Source organism: Nymphalis io, chromosome 6 (assembly GCF_905147045.1).
Source record: "Nymphalis io chromosome 6, ilAglIoxx1.1, whole genome shotgun sequence".
In the NCBI taxonomy this organism is placed as follows: domain Eukaryota; kingdom Metazoa; phylum Arthropoda; class Insecta; order Lepidoptera; family Nymphalidae; genus Nymphalis; species Nymphalis io.
In genome coordinates, this window is record NC_065893.1 from 11980008 (window position 1) to 12001238 (window position 21231).

Sequence of the window (21231 nt, forward strand, 5' to 3'; positions counted from 1 at the left end):
ATTCAAATTAAAAGTATTGCGAAACAGTACGATTTTGTATAAAATTAAGTGTTTTATTATCCAAATCAGTATTTGACTGTAACATTACGTTAAGAAATGTAAGATGTTAATATTTGTGTACGTTTTTGGCTTTCAAAAACAATAGATTTTGTGTAACAAATATTTTTATATTAACTTTTTATTTATTTATAATAGCACACTTACAACATACATATAAAACATTGAAAAGATTAATTTATAAAACAATAATAGTATATCTAATATGCATATCAATTACAAGTGTACTTCCAGATTCATCTAATCAAATTCAAATTAAAAGTAACAAAAAATCATCAGTAATTTAAAAAAAATGTCAAAATTAAATAATAAATAATGTCATTATTAGAGTATAATAAAAAATCAATCGACGAAATCATAATTAAAAATTTATAAAAATATTAATTAAAACGAATCATGTATTTTATAAAAATTAAGTAACTTATTTCTAAAGATTGAGGGAGAGTCACAAAAAATGTCAATGTCCGGAATTGATTGATTGTACTAAGGGACCTTGTTTACCAATATGAGACTTTACGCAAGGAGTATGAAATATTTTGTGGGTGTGAGAACTTCTGTGTGCCCTAGACGGAACTGATATCAGTATTTTTTCAATTAATTCTGAGTTGGTTAACTTATAGTTGATAATACTGTGTAGGAATTTAAATTCTAACAATTCGCGCCCACTTCGAAGAGAAATCATATTAAATTTTGCCAAACGTTCTTTGTATAACTGTGCGAAAAATCTTTTTCATGAAAAGCAAGATGTTTTGTAAAGGCTCGTTGAATACTCTCAATACGCTGAGAGTGTAACTTATTTATTATTTAGGCGTATCGAATAGATCTAATGCGAAATATCTTATCGAGAAAATTAAAAAAAAATTAAAATGACAAACAATTTTAATCAAATTAATTTAACAGGTAAATAAAATATTCCAATTAAACAAATATCAATATTCTCTCAAAATCCGACACTGCGCATTGCACTTTGGAAATCTCTTCGGACGTTTACTAGTAGACATCAAGTCCTTTCCAAGGTCAGCTAGGCGTGGGTTTGCTATATCAACTTGCGTGATAACGCCTGGTTGAACATATCCCAGAAGCTTAGGGACATGATCTTCCATTATCTTCTTCCTCTCTTCAGATACCTCTTGGCGCCTGATGAGGAATTCAATTTTAATCTACCTTGTTAAAATCACTTCATAAAAAATGAGGCTACTTTAGTTGTATTATAGTCTGAACTTGTATTACCATTTAAGTTGTTTTTCTTTAATTGGTAGGTATGGACCGTTTGCCCGCCTGTGGCCAACTGATCTTAAGTGGTCACCACTATCCATAGATTAGTATGGTAAGAAATATTAACCATCCCTTACATCGCCAATACTCCACCAACCTTGGGAACTGCGACGTTATGTCCCTCGTGCCTGTGGTAACACTGGCACCCCCCCCCCCCTCCCTTTAAACCGGAACACGACAAAAATAAGTACTGCTGTTTTGCGGTAGATTATCTGATGATTGGGTGATACTTAACCCAGAGGATCTTGCACAAAGCCCTATCACCAAATAAATATATCTAAGTTCGTATGTTTATTTTTATTCGAATTAACTACTACTAATGGCCACACTATAATTGACAACTAGTGTTACTAACATTGATGCCCATAAAATCAGTTATTGACTTGTCAACAAAAACTTGACCAATGCGTGATTGACTCAATGGACTTATTGTTGCATAGATTGAATAAACAGAAATTATCAAAAAATATTAAGTAATTTTATTCAGTAGTTAAATCACAGTAACAAATCCTCTAGACTACAAAATACAATTAACTTTAGCTCAACGTAATATCAGGCTCAAAATATAGACTGCTGAAGAAATATCTAAAAGGATGTATTCGTCATTGATCAAAGAGAAGTAATATGGGAGGGTTCAATTAAGTGAGTTGCAAATATTACAAAAAAAATACTAATGCTAAAATAATATTTTATCTAACCGCGTAATGTGTTCACTATCAACTATAAAATACATTATGTTTGAAACACCGACAAACATATACCTATATGACAATATTTTATTGATCCAAAACGATCGATTTACGACACTATTTTACAATAACTTATAAAGGATTTAGTAGAAAATAAAAAAACATTGTGGTTATATTTTTTTAATTACATGAAGCACGGTGCAATTACATACATATATGATTGCATTAAATTTGTAGACACGTTAATACAAACGAACTTGATATTTATTAATCATACCATATGACATATTTTATATAATATATATAGTATCACAAGCTAAACTATTGATATTAATGAAATACAGCTACATATATTATATATAACGCTAAATACATATATAATCTACGAATGTACACGATCAGTTCACATATTTTCATTTCTATAACATTATTATTAGGACATAAAATAATATTTGAGATTAAAAAATTGATCCTAATAAATCTGAATGAATGCTACTAAAATTAAACAGCCTCTTCTCATCTATTCTTGTAAAATACTTTATCTTTTTATTAAAAAAAGACAATCTTTGCAATTCTCCTTTTTAAGGGAATTACTAATACACCTCCAATTAATCGTACGGCTTGTGTTAAATGACTATACCATGAATGAGAATGACAATAGTCCAATGGGTCAGAATCGAACCTGAACCGTAAACCATTGAGCTATTGACGCTACAACCTGACGACTATCAATGCAAAGCCAAAACAACAGTATAGGAAATTAGGATATAGGTTATACAGTTAGGTTACCTGAGTTTATTTTAAAACAAAGCCACCCACTAACGACTTTCGGAAATTGACCTTTAATGAAATGCGTATGAATTTACTCGTACGAAGTCAAGTGAATCACTTAGAATGGAATTATCTAGATTGACTTTATTCTAGGTAATTCCACTCTAAACGATTCACCTTAGATGTAAATCAAATGTGATACCAAAATAACGTGTCTAGAAATATAATCTTCACTGGCTAAAAGTAAACTAAACATAGCATTTGCTGCATACAAATTAGTTTAAATCATAATAGATACAACTTTACATTGTTTTGAAAGCCATAGCAAAAATTACAACAGTGATTATTAGAATATTAACTTTCAATTTATCATTAAATTTGTACGAATTGGAATTCTCAGACTACCTGATCGTGCTGAAAAAATGCATACTAGTGCATGTACGCAAACGCTGTCAAATGAGGGAATATTCATTGTCGACACAAAACACTAACATTGAAAACTTACTCCGGACAGTTACTTAACAAAGTTAGATCAACAAAGAAGTTAATTAAAATTATACATTAGCAATAACTAGTAGTAATCATTTGCATTGATTCTTTGCTTGCTTATAAACTACAAAAATTATTATTAATAATAAAGCTTTACTTTCATTGCGCTTACACAAAATAAACATGTGCATATTTATGGACTTGTTTATTTATTTTTCAAATAAAATACAAAACGGATGTCACCACCGAAGGATAATTAGCAATATTTGTGTTTTAAAAAGGAGCTTGTCGCCTGGTTTTTATTATTATCACATTGATATCATTTTCAGAGTTATTTGCTTGCTTATACGCTTTACTAAACGGCATTCAAGAGATTTTCTTTTAGTGTGCTTAAACAATACCTACATGTATCTCAATTAGTATTTTCATAATTAGATAAATTTTCACGATAGATGATACATTGAATTATTTAATTAGTACTTATAGTTATTCAATGAAAATATTAATTACAGTCCTTGTCGACTAATCTCATTCAAATTAACAATAACGTCATAAAATTAAAGAAAAAAAATTACATTTCGTCAGTCCATAGTAATGATATTATATAATTTGTTTTAAAGCACATCACAATTAAAATAAATCCTTTTGATTTTATTTTAATTTATATTCGTATATTATCGTTATAACGTTTGTGAAAGTTATACAAACTCTTATAAAGAAATTCCAATGCCACATCTACATTATACAAACCCGCATCAGAGTATTTGCCCAACTTGCCTCCTATTATAAAATAAAAGTTTTAACTTTTTTTAATTTTTAGCAATAAATTTTCTTTAATTGCAGTTATATTTAATTTCAATAATTATTTTTTAATGAAAATAATAATATTCTAAGTTACTTTAGATGTAAAAGTCTTAGTACACAACTAATTTGAGAGGATATAATATTGCTATCTTTCTCGCTCTCTGTCTCTCTCATTCTTATATTCAATCAGTTTAGATATCGGGAACCAGCGTCAATTATTTATATTAGGATTGTACACTTCTTTGCACAGCGAAATCCACTAGAAGTGTTCATAATATAATTAATAATAAATGTTATGGTTCCACTTGCATTATTTGAATGGAAACATAAAAAATATATTACTTGGTTTTATTTCCTCATTGGTATTTATTTTGTTTCCTTTATATACATGACGACATGACAAGTAGGTAATCATTTTTCGCTCATATTTTTACTTTTTAAAATCATATGATAAGCCTTTACTTATGAGCTTGAGATTTTGAACACACATAATAATATTATTCATTCATTTGAGAGCAGGGCACAGCTGAATTATTTAAAATACACTTCTCAAAGTGACTTTATTGATAAAAAAATGCTGTAATAATTTATCACAAATTCTCTACCAACAAAAAACAAAGAACACTATTTAAAGCTACCAATTATATCTCAATAACAGTCTTCATTCAATTTTATAGGCTTTATAAGCATTAGAGCAATTTCATAATATTCCAAGCAGTGGAATTTGTAAGTGAATTAATCAAGAATCTACAAATAGACGTACACGGTGGGTTCAAATTTAAATTATCAAATAAAACACATATCAAGAGATCAACGATAATCACTCTCATTACACACTATTGTAACTAATATTTCAACAAACTTACACAATGAATCAAGTAAGATTAAAATGTTGAAATAATAATAATAATTGTTAATATTTAATAAAAGTTGTTGAAATATTTAATAATTCTTACGATAATTAAATCAATGAATTCTAATCATATCAAAAGTTGAACATAAAAGTTAAACTTCGTAAAGATAAAATACAAGACAGATTGTAAAATAATTGAACCACAACAGTCAAATTTATGAATAAATTAATGGTCAAAGGAGGCGGATGAATGATTCCATTATGCATAAATATTATATAAAGACTATTTTTATTTATTCCCACAAAAGGTAGTATGTGGAGTATGTCTACACATAATTAATACACATATATAAATATAATAAATGCAAAAGTTTTTTTTTTTGAATGTGATATTTAATAATTTTCGAATGTATTATTATAGAAATCCTTTATATCATGAAATAGGACATAGGAATTTTTATTGTTATTACTAAGCAATAGGTTTAAACATCTAGTACATGACCATTTCGCTTCAAATTTAATTACAAAATGAAGCTAAAATAGCATGTTGCAACTTTCAATATGATTTTTTTAAAAGATGTTTTCTATAAACTACAAAACTTTTAATAAGCAAGTAAATTAAATATATTAGCGATTGTCGTCTCAATATATTCGACGACTAGTACGGTACTACAATACCGTACGGATCACTTCAGATCAGGGTATGCACTTACCACCCTTGATCATATTCAGCTTCATGTCTACAGCGTGCTGCCTCGTCCTCTTTATCCTTCTTACGCCTCACCGCATTATCATGTATCTGCTGTTGGAGATCAGCAGAATATTGCATATTTTTCTCCTTCTTTTTACGTTGTTTCTCCCTCTCTAGTTCATCCTCTTCTGCCAGCATCGAGTCGACCTGAAGTTTAAAGCGTTGTTTGGGAAATTAATCAAATCATATTTTAATTTCGAAAATTTTTCTAGTAATTCATAAATCCTTATTAATATTATAAATGCGAAAGCGAGTTTATTTACATGTTTGTTTGTTTGTTACGCTCTCATATCTTCACTAACCGATGATCATGAAACTATGCATACATATTGTCAGGGCTACAGAGCTAGCACCGTCCCTCTTTCTTACACGCGGACAAAGTCGCGGACGTAAATTATATAACAATAAATAGGTTAAATCACATAAGTTTTTGTGCCAAGAAATTTTAATTCAGAAATTCTGACAAAATGTAATTCGTGAACACTTTTATTCACTTTTCAATTTGTTGAGTACAAAATCGCTTATTCAGACGACAATTCTATTCTAAAACATGCGTGGTAGTGGCAGAAAGCGAAGATATATGTCTCCTCTCTGTGAAACCTCGAATGATACTAACTTGTGTTACTTTTGACGCGATATTTTACGTTGAAAATGTTGCCTTTTTAAATCTTTAATGCAGACGATGATAGTTTTTAAGTGTGCGGCTTGATGCAAGCTTGACTGGGTTCCACTAATTCATCAGTTATTGAACTGCCATATACATATAATTAAATAATATATTAATAATATTCTCAAATTGAGATATTTTAGGTTGTCCGAAAATGTTGTTATAGTTTACTTTAAAGATACAATTAAGTAGATCGCAAATAAATAAAAATAAATAAATAGTTAAGACTGAGGAAATACATATACCCTTCTTAATATACTTTTTTTATTACAAATATAGAGTAATAAAGCCTTTATTAATTATTTTCACAGATTTTAAGGGAGTATACATATTTCAATTGTAACGATGATGAACAAGCTAATGTAACGATGATGGTGATAATGAAAATTATAACTTACAGTCTTTCTAAAATCGGCTTCTCTCAGTTTCTCCTCGATCACACTATCCTTCTTTTCTTGCATCTGCGTCAGAAGACCTTCTTTAGTATCGGATTGCATGCGATCGTGGTAAGTCCGCTCGTCAATATCCCCTTGAATGTTTTTCTCCATAAACTCTTGATCCTGATGCTGAGTTATTACATCGTCACGTTCTTGACGACAAGCCTGAAAATGGCAGACAGATGAAGTTCGAAGTTTAAAGAGTTTTTGAATAAATATGAGTAGTTAGACGATAAAAATATGTAAGTATGAAAATTTAATTAAATTTTACAAGTGAATCTGTAAAATGGCTATCATAACCATAAGGAATTTGCGAAATTTATTTATTTTTATTTATTTGCGATATATATAACATCTATTTATTTGTATTTTTAAAGTAACAACATTTTCGGACTACCTAAAATATCTCAATTTGAGAATATTATTAATATATTATTTCATTATTTGTATTTGGCAGTTCAATAACTTATGAATTAGTGATAGCCCAGTCAAGCTTGTATTAAGCCTTACACTTAAAAACTAACTCAAAAAAAATGTAATATACTGAACAACAGACAGATTAGCGAAGCTGTCCCTTATATTTATAAAACATAATGTTTTAGAATATTTACCACAGCAGCCATCATCTTATTTGCCATCTTCTCTTCATTTTCATCCCTTATATGTACTTTATGCTCCCTATCTGCATCCCTGTAAAGAACTTTTTGCTATAGTATGTGTGTTTCTTTGTTTATAAGTGTATGCCAATACATATTACTGCAATATATCAGTGATGCCAACTCCTACAGAATATTCCCCCTAGAACCAACTTTAAATTCCCCTAATATTGATTAAAAACCTCTAAATTTTTTGTTGTACACTTGTTTTGAGAGGTAATATCAAATACAAATTAAAAATTCTTTCAAACAAGTATAAAATTGCTGTTGTATTTATGCGGGTGCATTTTACACATTTACATACATTAATTAATGACCAGTGACCAGAAATCGAAGCCCGGGCCTCCTATGTGTTGCACAAACACGCTGAATAATAGCTCAACAGGAGCTATTATTTCAATTTCAATATATTAAAGTTTTTTGATATTTCAGTTATATCCACGCTTGTTTATATTTGGTTTAGTTTGTTGGTTAGGTTCGAGGCTTAATATAAATTGCATAGAGTTGTGCGCTTGTTTAAGAAAAAACAAAAAAAATCTAAAATATGTAATAGACCCCGTAAATAAATGTACCCCCTAAAAAACCCCCTAGACATCTTGAATCACCCTAAATTTGGGGTGAAAACCCCCAAGTTAACATCATTGCAATATATTCATGTGCTGTGTTGTGACAGTTAAATTTGTATTTTACAATAATTAATAATATTATATTCACTAAAACATACTATAGTAATAGCCGAGATGGCCTAGTGGTAAGAACGCGTGAATCTTAACCGATGATCGTGGGTTCAAACCCGGGCAAGCACCACTGAATTTTCATGTGCTTAATTTGTGTTTATAATTCATCTCGTGCTTAACGGTGAAGGAAAACATCGTGAGGAAACCTGCATGTGTCTAATTTCATTGAAATTCTGCCACATGTGTATTCTACCAACCCGCATTGGAGCAGCGTGGTGGAATAAGCTCCAAACCTTCTCCTCAAAAGGGAGACGAGGCCTTAGCCCAGCAGTGGGACATTAACAGGCTGTTACTGTTACTGTACTATAGTTCTATTACGATGCTTTTGTTTAATTTTACATTTTCTAATGCTTAATTGAAAGGAAGTGTGTTGTAATAAGTAAATCTTTAGTTATTTTGTTACATTTTATAAACTACAGTATGAATTATGTAAATTATTGTTATTATTATTGCTGGGGAAGTCTGAAAGTAGCACCAATAGATGAAAAGTTGAAGAGTAATAGATTAGCTTGGTACGGGCATATCATGATCATGATGTCATGGGATGAAAAGCATGTTACTAGAAGGGTGATGAGTATGAATGTTGATGGATATAGTGGACAGGGCAGGCTGAAGAAAATGTGGACAGATTGTGTAAGATATGTGTATGAAAGGGGTAAGTGCTGAGATGACGAGTGGCAGAGAGAAGTAGAAGGAAAATACACGTTGTGCCGACCCCGCATAGTGGGATAAGGGCAGGGAGAAAAAGATTATTGCTTATGTATATTTGTGTGTATTTTGAGTTAGGCACGATACTATGGCGTTGGAGATATGAAACGAAACTATGATTTCTTTAAACATTTATATCTATTTATTTTGTGATTTTCTTCTTTTTATAAATAATGTGTGTTCACTTTTGTTACTGTATTTAATTATTGTTGTTATCGTTATTTGATTTAGTTTACGACAAACATATATTTGCTATTTAAACTACAACTTTTAGAGACAATATACGTCTAGTGTAGTTAAATAATTGTCATGACATCTTTAGGCTGTTCTAGTGTTCCAGAAAGTGTTCTGGTTGCCTGGAAGACAATTTGGCTGTATCTACCTTTTGCATTGTGGAAAAAATATTACAAAACATATTATTTGATATTTAAAGCAAATGGTACTTTAACTTATTCTTTTGTGATCTTATGACCATAGTACATCGATGAAAGTAATTATTCATCTATAATTTTTTTATAGTTATATCACTGTTTTAAGAGAGCACTGTAAAACGTTTGAAAATACATTCATATGACAACAATATTTATATTTACTGTGATATTCCTTGGTTCAAAGTAATAATTTGATATATAATGGTATGGTGTAAATCAAAAGTAGCTGCAATCCATTAAAAGCACTTAAATAGCACTATGTATAGTTTGAATTAATTTCCTTTAAACTTATTTCTTCTAACTATATCAATAAATACTGCATACTTTTGGTCGTCTCTTTTTTTTTTAATATATAAGCTGGCGCTTGACTGTTATCACACCTGATGGAAAGTGATGATACAGTCTAAGATGGAGCGTGCTTGCAGTTGTTGTGTCAGTGTCTTAAACTTGTTATGTAACACACATTATCTAATGTACTATAAATGCTACATTTGAAAGAATTTGTCAAATTTGCTGAATAATATTGTGAAAGCCAGTTGCCTCACATCAATAAATTTCTGGCAAAACTTAACAGCAAATGTTAGATGAATAATTATGACATTGGCAAAAATATATCACTTATAAAGTATAAGTGGGTCTTGCTCAAGGAACTTTTTGTCTTTTCTAGGTTTGCTTGCACATATGCTAACTTTTTTTTTTTAAGATTGAATGAATAAGGTCAGGTATAAGAAGTTTAAAATTATATGATTAAAAAATTGAAAAATAACAATCTTTATGATTGCCTTTCTTTAGCAAGCCCTTTTTAAAATTTCTATTAATCCCTACTAAAATGTGCTTGAAACATAAAAAATGCACATAGAAGAATAGCCACATATTCAATGCGAACTAACTTCATAGCAAATTAAAGTGTATCTTACCTGGCCAAGCTTCGATCGGTAGCAAATTGTACTTGTTCTTCTATCTTTCTGTCTTCTACGACATTCATCGCCTTCTGCTTTTCCTTCAAATCTACTCTTGCCTTCTGAGATGTGACCATTTCAACCCGCATCTTATCCGTCTGTTCATGTTTGTGACAAAGTTCTCTATAATTCAAAGAAACATCCATAATGTTAAAGTTTTGTATTGTCATTTATATTGTGTGTTCAAATTATAACTACACACTAACTAATATCTATTAACATAGTTAAAGGTCCTAAAAATAATTATATACCTTACTACATTAATCTATACCAATAAATGACGAGGCACTTTTTTTTAAATGTCTAGATGAAAAAAAATCTTCTAAAAATATACATAAACTTATAATGAAAGATACAGTGGGTTTTGTTAAGGTTTTATCCTATAATATAGGTAGCTGCTCTTCAGTCTTTTTTATTCTATAGAATAGGAAGGCATATGGGCCACCTAATGGTAAGTGGCCATGTACTAATGGTATGTGGGTATGTACCAAAGCCCATAGACATTGTAAGAAAAGTTAACCATCGCTTACATTACCAATGCACCACCAACCTTGGGAACTAAGATGTTATGTCCCGTGTGCCTGTAATTACACTGGCTCGCTCGCTCACTCACCCTTCAAACCGTAACACAAAAATATCAAGTACTGCTGTTTTGCAGTCGAATATCTGATGAGTGGGTGGTAAGCTCTACCACCAGTAATCTCCTCTCCCTCTCTCAGTCTCTCCTTTAAATCTAGACTATTGGCAAATGTGAATTTGTAATTGTATCATGAACTAATATTATAAATAAAGATAAGCATATCAACAACAATCAGTAAAATTTAATGTGTAAATAGCTTATAATAATCATTCAAATATAGGTATGAGTTTTTGATACCCATATGTAAGTCCAGAGTGTAGTTAAATAGTATTTTCAGTACGGGTGTTTTAACTTATGCCTGGAACATTCTTCGTCGCCATTTTATATAATTACAACGTATGTTTTAAAATGGCCCCCATAGGCAAATAAGGGTTAAATACACGCAATATACATAAGAGGATTATAATATAAAATACCAAGAACAAAATTTTCCAAAAACATAGTACTTGTACATTTCATAGTAAAACTTCAAGACTAACTATGTTTGACTAACAATATTAATTACCTCTGATCTTCATCCGCGATAGCTTGCATCACGTCTTCGTTCACCCTTTTCTCAAGCATAGTCTCTTCATAATCACACTGCTTTTGACGCTCCTTATTCACGAGTTGCTGTTGTATCGCAGCGCAATATTGACTTTCTTTATCCATTTTTAATTTCTCTTCTCTTTCTTTTGCGTGTTGGTCGTTATATAAAGAATTAAGAAGAATTGAATTACTCCGATTCTCTTCAGCCTACGAATGAATAATTGAAAAATAGTAACATAAAAACAAGCTTCTATATATAGCAACAAATTTTCTTCTGTCACAGACGCAATGCCGCAGTGAGGTAGATATTATATATATACAACACTCACAGCAACTAGGGTTGAGTAATGCAGAGTTGTACGATCGATATTTATCGAATAAACTAAACTGAACGTTTTTTATAGGAATATCCAAATATGAGGTTGAAAAATTAAAAGTACAGATCAAATTTACTTACAAATTATCAATTATTAACAAATATATATTTAATTCTTTGATAATCACTTACCTACACGACACGACGTAGCTTATGGAAAAGGACCATAAAGCTTAAAACTCTAGCTCCTAGCCCTACTTCCTGCTTCCTACTAGTCATCTTTTTTATTTAGCTTGGAAAAGATAACTATTTGTCTATTCATTTTATTGTCTATTGACGTTTAAGCCGAATCCACGAATTAAACTTAACGCAAATTTAGGAACCAAACTACTTAGAAGTAACTGAGATAGCATAAACATTTAATGGTATGTTAACGGTAGCGCTTTTTTTAAATAAAGGAAATAATCGCTTTGTACGTATGTGACTATTCAAATAATCAAATCCACTCAATTATCAATAAAATATATAAATGTAACAATCCAAAAAACCTAATTAATATTTTAAAATTAATGGACAAATAAATAAATGTTTATAAATTTTATTACAATAAATATGTTCAATACAATATAGCCTGTGAATGTCCCACAGCTGGGCTAAGGCCTCCTCTCCCTTTTGAGGAGAAGGTTGTGGAGCTTATTCCACCACGCTGCTCCAATGCGAGTTGGTGGAATACACATATGGCAGAATTTCAGTGAAATTAGACACATGCAGGTTTCCCCATGATGTTTTCCGTCACCGTAAAGCACGCGATGAATTATAATCACAAATTAAGCAATTCAGTGGTGCTCACCCATGATTGAACCCACGATCATCGTTTAAGATTCACGCGTTCTTACCACTGGGCCATCTCGGCTGTTAATAAATATGTATTGAAGTAAAATAAACTTAATTATATATTCATAAATTTTAGTCTTCCGAGATGGAACTTTTGTAGCCTCATTTATATATATAAATAACTACATGATTGATACGACTAACAATATGTCAACATAGTACTACTAGTGGACAGTTTATATAACCTGCAAAATAGAGTTTAAAGTTAAAAAACGGCAAATTTATATTGCTTTGTATTTATTAATAACATAAAAAGGTATAGAGGCATCAAGAAAAAAAAATGTAATCAACCGCAAAAATGACCGCAAATCTCTAATGTATACCAATTAAAGTGTGATTAATTAAATCGACAATCAAAATGTTACGTTATCGCATTCTCTAGTACCATATGTCAAAAACTTGAATCCGCTTTAATTTGACCTTCAAGTTCAATTAATAACCTTGGTGTAGGTTAAGGCGTATTTATCGTCACAGATAAAAAAAATAGTAAAAAGAAGTAGTCTGTCAAAGTGACAAGATTTCATTCATATTTCATAGTCATACCCTGTGACTGTGATTTATGCTATGGTTAAAATAAATAATAATAATAAAATAGGTTCTCATAAAATAATAAGAGGTACCTATTGCCTATTCCAACCACAACAGGAATAAAAACCCTAAGCCCAAATAAACAACTTTGACGCCTTACTTACTTATATCACCCATATCAATTGACGCGATATCATTATTGTTTGAGATCTTCAATATTCTATGATATTCACTATGAGTCCACGAAATTGTAATCGGAAATTCAAAAGTTAAATTAACCAGTTAAGTGGAATAGTGTTGTATTACAAATAAAGGTAAATTAATCAAGATTTGTTTATAGTGCGTAATACAGCAGAACAATTAGAAAATGCATGCAATTTGTAAATCTAAGGTTTGTTTACCTTTATTTAAATATTATCAGACAATGGCAATATTTCTTTACCAGTGACAGTGACTTACACCAAGTATAGTCTATCACATACGATTCAAAATTTGAAACCGAATAATCTCGTATCATATGTGTCATCTATTTTACACGTGACATTAGCAGAATATTTTGCGCTCAAATAGCGTAGATACACGCAAGAAAAGAGAAAAAAATTATTCTATCACTCGTACACAGAGAAACTAATAGACGCAATGACGATTTCCTTCTCACTTACACAAGAAAGAGAACGAAAATTACGTTACAAATGGTTTAGACAGAGATAGAATTATCAAATCTTTCGTCCCTTATCGCGTAAGCAGTTTTAGGGTCCGTTCACACAGACCGGCTCGGAGAGCATCGGCCTGCTTTTTTCTTTTCACACAGACCGGGTCGTATACGCTTGGAATTGGCCGGAGCGGAGCCGCCAACTATTTCACATCGACCGGCTGGAAGAGATCTGAAAGCGGGTGCGAGCGAGAAAGAGCACGCAAGCGGAGCCGGTCGGCTCCTTTTATTACTTCACACGAAGCGCGTTCAGGCATTTTTAATGACAAAAAAGGTGCAAATGCAAAAATAAACTTTACTACAATCACTCAAAACACTGTTTCCAACGTGATAAAAATCTGCTCTCCTCTCCGAGCCGGTCTGTGTGAACGGACCCTTAGTGTTTATTTCGCTACTCAAGTAGCAGAACAAACATGGCAGTTGGTGCGTTCATTGTGTTTTTTTGTTCAATTTTCGCTTATTTTTATCTTAGAAAACGATTCTAATCCAGTGAAAAGGCCGAGAAACAATCCTTATATCATATCGATGGTTAAAAAAAATATTAACGTATATTGTTATGATTACGTATGCATGTAATTTTATTGAATATTATTTTAGCGTTCAGTCATTAAATGTACCAATTTCAATAATTTATTCGATAAAGTATTTTAAAATAAATGAAATAACGTACTTTTATACCTACCATCTTATATCTACCATACCATCACAGGCATTTTTAAGTCATAATAACTGCAACAGCAATATCATATATCTACCTAATAATATGTTCAAGTTTACTTTCAAAACGATAATTTTCAAACGTCAAAGAATACAATTTTACATTTGATTTGATTAATACCATATATTTCAAAATATGAAATACCATATTCATGATATTCAAGATCCCAATGAATGACATTGTTTCAATTTAATGTCAAGGTTTTGGTATTGTTATTTAGGTCCTTACTCTTTTTATGATTGGAAGTTGGAACAGGCTATGATTTATTTGCAATACTAGTCTCCGCCCGAGGCTTCTCCCTCGTTTTAGGCGGGAGAAGTGTTAGGTTAGGCTTAGGGGTATTTTTTTTATGTACCCTTGACAAAGTATGTCCAAAATTTCTTAATGATCGGTTGAGTTGTCAAGATATGAAAGCTAACAAACAAACTCACTCTGTTATTTATATATTACTCTTAGGATTAGGATTAATAAAAATGTGCATCATGTATTGATTGAAAATGCTTTATTGTAAAGCTTACTAAATAAATACATGTGATTTAATATGTTTGACAGGCTAGCATATTCATTTCATTATCATAACTAAAAGATAAAGTGGACATTTTGTTAATTTTTCTCCAAAGAAGGGATGCTTAATAAAATTATTGGGATAAAAAGTATTAAGCACTAAAGATTTACAAATGTAATGTGTTTTTTTTAATAACCTAAGAAATCCACTTTTTATTTACCCATCATATAACCAATTTGACATTGTCAGCACTTATCCCTTTACTTATTCTAATTTTATCATCATAATTAAAAAGTATTTTTTCTGCTAACTCAGCATACAGCTTACATGATATATTTATTTTTATTATAAGTAGGTACTTCCTTTAATGTAATTCAACAGATTACAAAAAGCTTTTCTTACCTTTTCCTGCAACCGCCTGTACTCGTTGTGTAGTATTTGTTGCTGTAAATCCCGGCGCACATAACCTGCTTGTAATTTTTTAATCAATTCTCGAAGACTTGGATCCCTCTCTCGGAGGTAGTGCCGCCTGAGGAGTTCACAAGCCTCCTCCCTTCTAGCTTTTGCGACTTCTATGCCCAGATCTATTTCTTTCTTAGCTTGAGCATCAACAATAGCTGCATGATCTGTTCTCTTTTTAAAATTAATTTGAGTAAAACTTGTATAAAATTATTTTTAACTACCCAAATATTAAAACCAATATAATAAAAAAAAAAACATAAGTTACCTCTTGGAATTCCTTTTCCATTTCAGCTTCCTTCTGTATTAATGCAAGACTCCGGCCCATTCCTCCATCTGACATCCGACTGTTTAGCCATTGGATATCCAAAGCCCTTTGGTATGTTTCCAGCTCCTTACGACGAGCCTCGGCGACTGCATTTCGTTGAAGCTCGGTTTTAGCCTCCTAATAAATATTATTTAAATTACAAACAAGAACTGATCTATTTTAATTTATATAAATTTAAAATATACCATAAATTAATATATTAATAAAGTTTCAGCAATTTAAACTTTAATGGAATGTATTTCCAGTACGAATATTATAAACCAGAATATTAGTTGTTATTATATTGAAATTAAAAAATATATATAAACAAAACACAGTCAACAGTAATCAAAAATTTGAATGTAAACGTCAAAAATTCAAAATTTAAAAGTTATTAATTTTTTCGCCTTAAAGGGAAAGGCAAAGATATAGCAGAATACAGCCTCTTGCCAGTTTACAAGTTCAGTTCAAAACTATTGTAATTTTGTAAACTTTTTAAATTAGTTTCTTGTTTTCTTCTCATTCGAAAATAAAATAAAGTTTGTTAATATTAAAATTATTTGATTGAAAAGCTTGTAATAAAAATTCTTAGCGCCATCTGTTATCGGTATTTGGAGTTATATTCTTGACATCAACTCAATCTGTCTTCGACCGCTAGACTAAAAACTCACGTCACACCAGTATAGTCTTACGGCACTTGGATTTTGACGTGTGATAGCAAATTGCAACCGTACAGTTGCAGTTTGATAGTGTTTCGAAAATAAAGACAGTCGGTAATGAAATAGTGATAAAAATGTCAGAGAGTAAAGGTGCGTTAATCGCGAAATCAGTGCAAAAACATGCTGGACGTGCAAAGGAGAAGGTATTTATGGCTTTATATTTTTGAAAGTTCTGTGATCTCTATCAAGATATTTGTGCTCAAATCTAGGCGCAAGTGCTGTGAAAGTGGGTTTTATAAAGGGAACATCGTTGGTCCGAACAGGCTCCGTATCTTAATGGCATGTCGGTTTGTGGTTTCTGTGTATTTTAAGTACACCTGTTGCTTATTAACTTTAACAGTAGAACAATCGTTTTGCGTATCCATATTCTTGTTTACACACTCAGCTGACTCGTGACTGTCTAGTTTACGTGAATGTCGCGCTCAGCTTATCTATTCCAGGGTAATCTTCGTGTCTATTAATAGGCCTCAATAGGTTAAGATAAATTTGGACTGAATAAAACGTAAAATGAAAGATTTAAACAATATATAGTATCCATTAATTACATAGGGACTAAAGATTTTTAGATATGTTTTACTTATGTTAAGCAGTGAGCGGATCTGGGGAAGTGTGCCCAATTTTATAAATAACACTCTTGGTAGCAACAGTTGACTGGTCGGAGACAGTGTGCTGTCCGTGCAATCGTTATTTCGTATTTCTATTTTTATTCAACATGTCTACACTCAAGCATTTAATTATGTTAGCTTAATTTTGTTTTGTATTTAATATTTGAGTTATTATATATATATAAAAAAAAATATGAGAAAAAAATAAAGTTATAAATATTAAATGGAACACACATTAAGTAGGATATTGACCTATTTTGGCCAACAGCCCAGTACTACTACATTTTTATAATACATATTTATAAGGAAAATTATTAAAATACACAAGTTAATAAGAACAAACTATTAATTACAAAAATGCTTTACATCAATTTACTTACAAATTGAAAACTTTACTATCTTAGTTATTACTGAAATTAAATTATTTATTTATTTGATATTAAATCATTTTACTGCATAAATAGTATAATTATAATAAATAAAAATATTTTAATATGAAACTAGGTTTTTCAAGGAATTTAATATATATAGGGCCAGCTGACTGTTGTATTGTTACTATGATACCACAGGTGTTAGTTAAATGGGTTACTAAGTATATCCTGCTATAGTTGACCTGCTTTTTTCAAAAAGAAAATAAAAAATTAAAATATAAGTTACACAAACAATTGTTTGATATAAATGTTATTTAAACAAGAAAGTAAATATAATGCTGATAAAAAAGTAATTTTGAAATTGTTTCTGTTTACATAAGAATGTAGAAATGGTTATAGACTTATCCGAGTATCAAAATCTATTGTTATTCAAAAGATAAAATTATTATGGCTGTTTGTTTTCCCTAATGGTTATAAAACTTGCCACAAGTATAGTTTAAAATAAAATATTTCCTTTTATTATTAAAAATCGGCACATAACAATTTCTTTTTTTTTTTCGAAGTTCATAAATGTTTTATTCATTATAGTTTTTTCATTAAAGTCTTAAATATATAAAAAATAAAAATTAAAAATAGCTACTGAACAAATCACGACCGCGTAAAATCTTTATTAATAACATAATTGATAAATTTGTCAGCTATTTAAAATTATATTATATACGCTGATTATTTATTCCTTCAATCATTTATATAAAAAAAAAAACTAAATTGATGTCAACTTAATTCCGATGAGAAATATGTCGCGATGTTACAATAGATAAAAAAAAGGCAATTATATTTTCAAAACGGTATGCCGTTATTCGAAAAAAAAAACATTATCAAAAGCGGGATATCACTACACGCCTCAAAGGAAATGGTTTTTTAAACATCGAACTTCCCATGCAAGAAATCAAACATATTCATTAACTATGATAAAAGTCGATAAATAAAATATGTGAGATTGCTTAATCTGTGGTGTGATCTAGATGACGGCAATACAAATTATACAGTATATTATAAATATATTCATGATCTCATCTCACAATATTATTCATAAATCTACATAGTATTATTACAAGATAGATGAATGCACACGAAGTCACATTTGAGTTTTTTATATCATATAAGAAATTACTCATCAAAAATAAATATATTACATGCAACTCAACATACGCAAAGTTATTGCGAATTTTTGCCCAAAAATTCTGTGTCTCGAAGTTGAGAAGAATTGAGAAAGAAGGAAGAAGAGAGTAAAGTTGCACTCCTCTGTCTCGTACGTAATTAAATCTATTTGGCTGATACCACTCCCCATGGATCCGATCGCACATTTCTTTATACGCCCACACTTGTGCACAATGTCTCCCGCATAGTTGACTTTTACTTGAAATAGGCAGTCATGGCCAAAGTCCATTAGGACATTACTTAGACAATTTATTAATTAAATGTTACGTCTCAGTATTATGTATTATAACTAATGTTCGTGTCTAAAAATTATACGCTTTCGCCATATACCATGTATTGTCGTACCTGTACAACCGTACGATTTAAATTCGAAATCGTACGCAAGGCATACGATCTTTTGAAATCATTAAAATGCTATAACAAAATAGAAAAATAATTTTAAATTAAGTTTATTTTGTCGATCTAAGAAATCAATGCACTAACTAACTACGCGAAAGTAACTTCTGACTTCGTCTATGAATGTTTGTTTTACTAGTTTCAAGTAAATTGTATATTTTTGGTTAAGGCCGAAAAAAATGGTCATTCATAATATCCAAATTTTTTTTTCCTACACAACTCGGGATAATATGAATTTACCTAGTGTACAGTACGATCCCTTATATCATAAAGTTGGCATCCCTGCCCTGATAATTTAATACGATATTTATGTAGTATCTGTTACACCAGACATGATTACCACGTACAACATGGTTATCATAACAGTAATGTAATATGTGCTTACATACATAGTACTGCCTAGAATGTAAGTACGTATACGCACTCGTTTCAAATAATCTATGCTTTATAGGTACTTCAAAATGTAAAGAAGCTAGTTATAAAATTTATATAATGCAAATTTCCGATTGAAGTGAAGTTGTTCCTAAATTAAAAGTGCAATAAATACTGAAAAATTTGTTGCTAGTTACAAAAACGTTAATCTTAAACCTTGCAAATTATTATAATTAATAGACATTGCAGCCCTCAAATCTTTGTGGTTTCTTACATTTTAAGAAAAAAAAAAAACAACGAACAGCACTGGCGTTAACGAACCGATTGTGTAAAAATGGATATTAATAATAAATACTTGCAGTACGCAATGTTAAGTTAGACACGATACAAAGTATTATTAATAATACGAAAAAGAGTTCTATTTAAAATGAAACAAAAGAACAGACATATTATATAAACGTCGTAGTTGTTTCATAGCAATTCTTAATGTCCGCTCACAATTAAATAGTTTCAATCTTTCTGTATGAGTAATCATTTGTACTGCAAGTCAATTTGTAGAGATGCAGAAATTAGGCAACTTCTGTGTTATAAGCATTCGTTGTAATTACCTTAAGTTGTCAACAAAACTTGTTACAATTGTTGGTGACTTCCATTACTTATATGTATTGATAAATAATAATAGTTGCAAAAACAATTGCCTATTTCCAACAGCGTATCAACTTACGCATAAAGTTTTTATATAAATGTCAATATAAATAACAAAAAAAAAACAAACAATTGTCAGTAGACAGATAATGAACTAAACAAAGTTACAGAATCATTACTTTCATTTATTGTAAAACAAATTAACTCAAATTTTCTTGCGGAAAAACTCCGCACTTATGATCTAATCAATCGTATTTTATTATTATATGAATATTCTTTGAAAAATATGTTCATTTCCTGCCATATTAATATTAAAAGAACGTTGATTGCTTTTCGTTAAACGTTTGCGTGGATTTAATACACGCATTTACACATATATACTTCGATTATCAATTAAGAAAACCAAAGTTTTTTTTTATTTATTAATATAATCGTTTATACTTAGACTATTTAGTAGTTTCCTCTTGAGAATACAGAAAAAAACATACAGACATATAGAAAATGATGGGAAACGGATCTTGCAATTTCATTTTAAATCTTCTTATCAAAGAAGTTGTCCTTATATGTTTAGATAAATTATGCTAAGTGCAAATAAAGACCTTAAAGATAGAAGTTCCGTCTAACATCAAAGCCTACAAACTAAACAGATTTGAAAGCAAATCTTACATTATTTATAATGCAAATCCACACCTACATATCTATGGTCATTTTTCGCTTTTGTCAAGATGACACTTTCTATGTCCCCAATGGCTACGAGAATAGACTCACAATGTATATACAAATACTTTGGTATGGTAATTTTGTTTGAGTTTAATGGTCAAACGTCCGCCCTTGTTTAGTGGATTACTACTTAACTTTACGCCCAGATAACCGAAAAAATTATAAACCATATTTGTCTTTTAGGTATATATACAGAGATATTACTCAAAATATTGCTCGCTAAGTTACTAGCTCTCTGATCCTGAATTTGAAGCGTTGAAACATTTTGACCTTTTCACGGTAAAAACTCAT

At 30.4% G+C, this 21231-nt stretch overlaps 2 protein-coding genes across 5 annotated transcripts in view; one reads left to right on the plus strand and one right to left on the minus strand.

Moving 5' to 3' along the window:
• Window positions 1–918: 918 nt before the first annotated feature.
• Window positions 919–16239, minus strand: LOC126768942 (meiosis-specific nuclear structural protein 1-like). 2 transcript variants are annotated; one of them, XM_050487418.1, is made up of 9 exons: window positions 16098–16239; window positions 15853–16029; window positions 15528–15758; window positions 11430–11659; window positions 10243–10407; window positions 7405–7483; window positions 6755–6958; window positions 5652–5836; window positions 919–1194 (listed from the first exon to the last, which is right to left on the minus strand). In XM_050487418.1, exons 1-9 carry the CDS (start codon window positions 16098–16100, stop codon window positions 987–989), a joined length of 1482 nt encoding a protein of 493 aa, XP_050343375.1. In that variant the 5' UTR covers window positions 16101–16239; the 3' UTR covers window positions 919–986. The 2 variants fall into 2 exon arrangements, with proteins under 2 accessions (XP_050343375.1, XP_050343376.1); XM_050487419.1 differs by lacking the exon at window positions 6755–6958.
• A 309-nt stretch (window positions 16240–16548) lies between these two features.
• Window positions 16549–21231, plus strand: part of LOC126768954 (myc box-dependent-interacting protein 1) — a 43784-nt gene continuing 39101 nt past the window's right edge. For all 3 annotated transcript variants that reach the window (XM_050487446.1, XM_050487448.1, XM_050487449.1), the window contains exon 1: window positions 16549–16753. In XM_050487446.1, the coding sequence (XP_050343403.1) occupies window positions 16685–16753 (69 nt within the window). In that variant the 5' untranslated portion in view covers window positions 16549–16684. The remainder of the gene's footprint in view (window positions 16754–21231) is intronic.

What these genes read in the sequence shown, in the direction of transcription:
- LOC126768942 (XM_050487418.1), bottom strand. An exon ending in ATCGCGGATGAAGATCAGAG is followed by an intron (nt 10,408 to 11,429) that starts GTAATTAATATT and finishes TTTGAATTATAG; the next exon opens with AGAACTTTGTCACAAACATG. An exon ending in ACCGATCGAAGCTTGGCCAG is followed by an intron (nt 7,484 to 10,242) that starts GTAAGATACACT and finishes AGTTCTTTACAG; the next exon opens with GGATGCAGATAGGGAGCATA.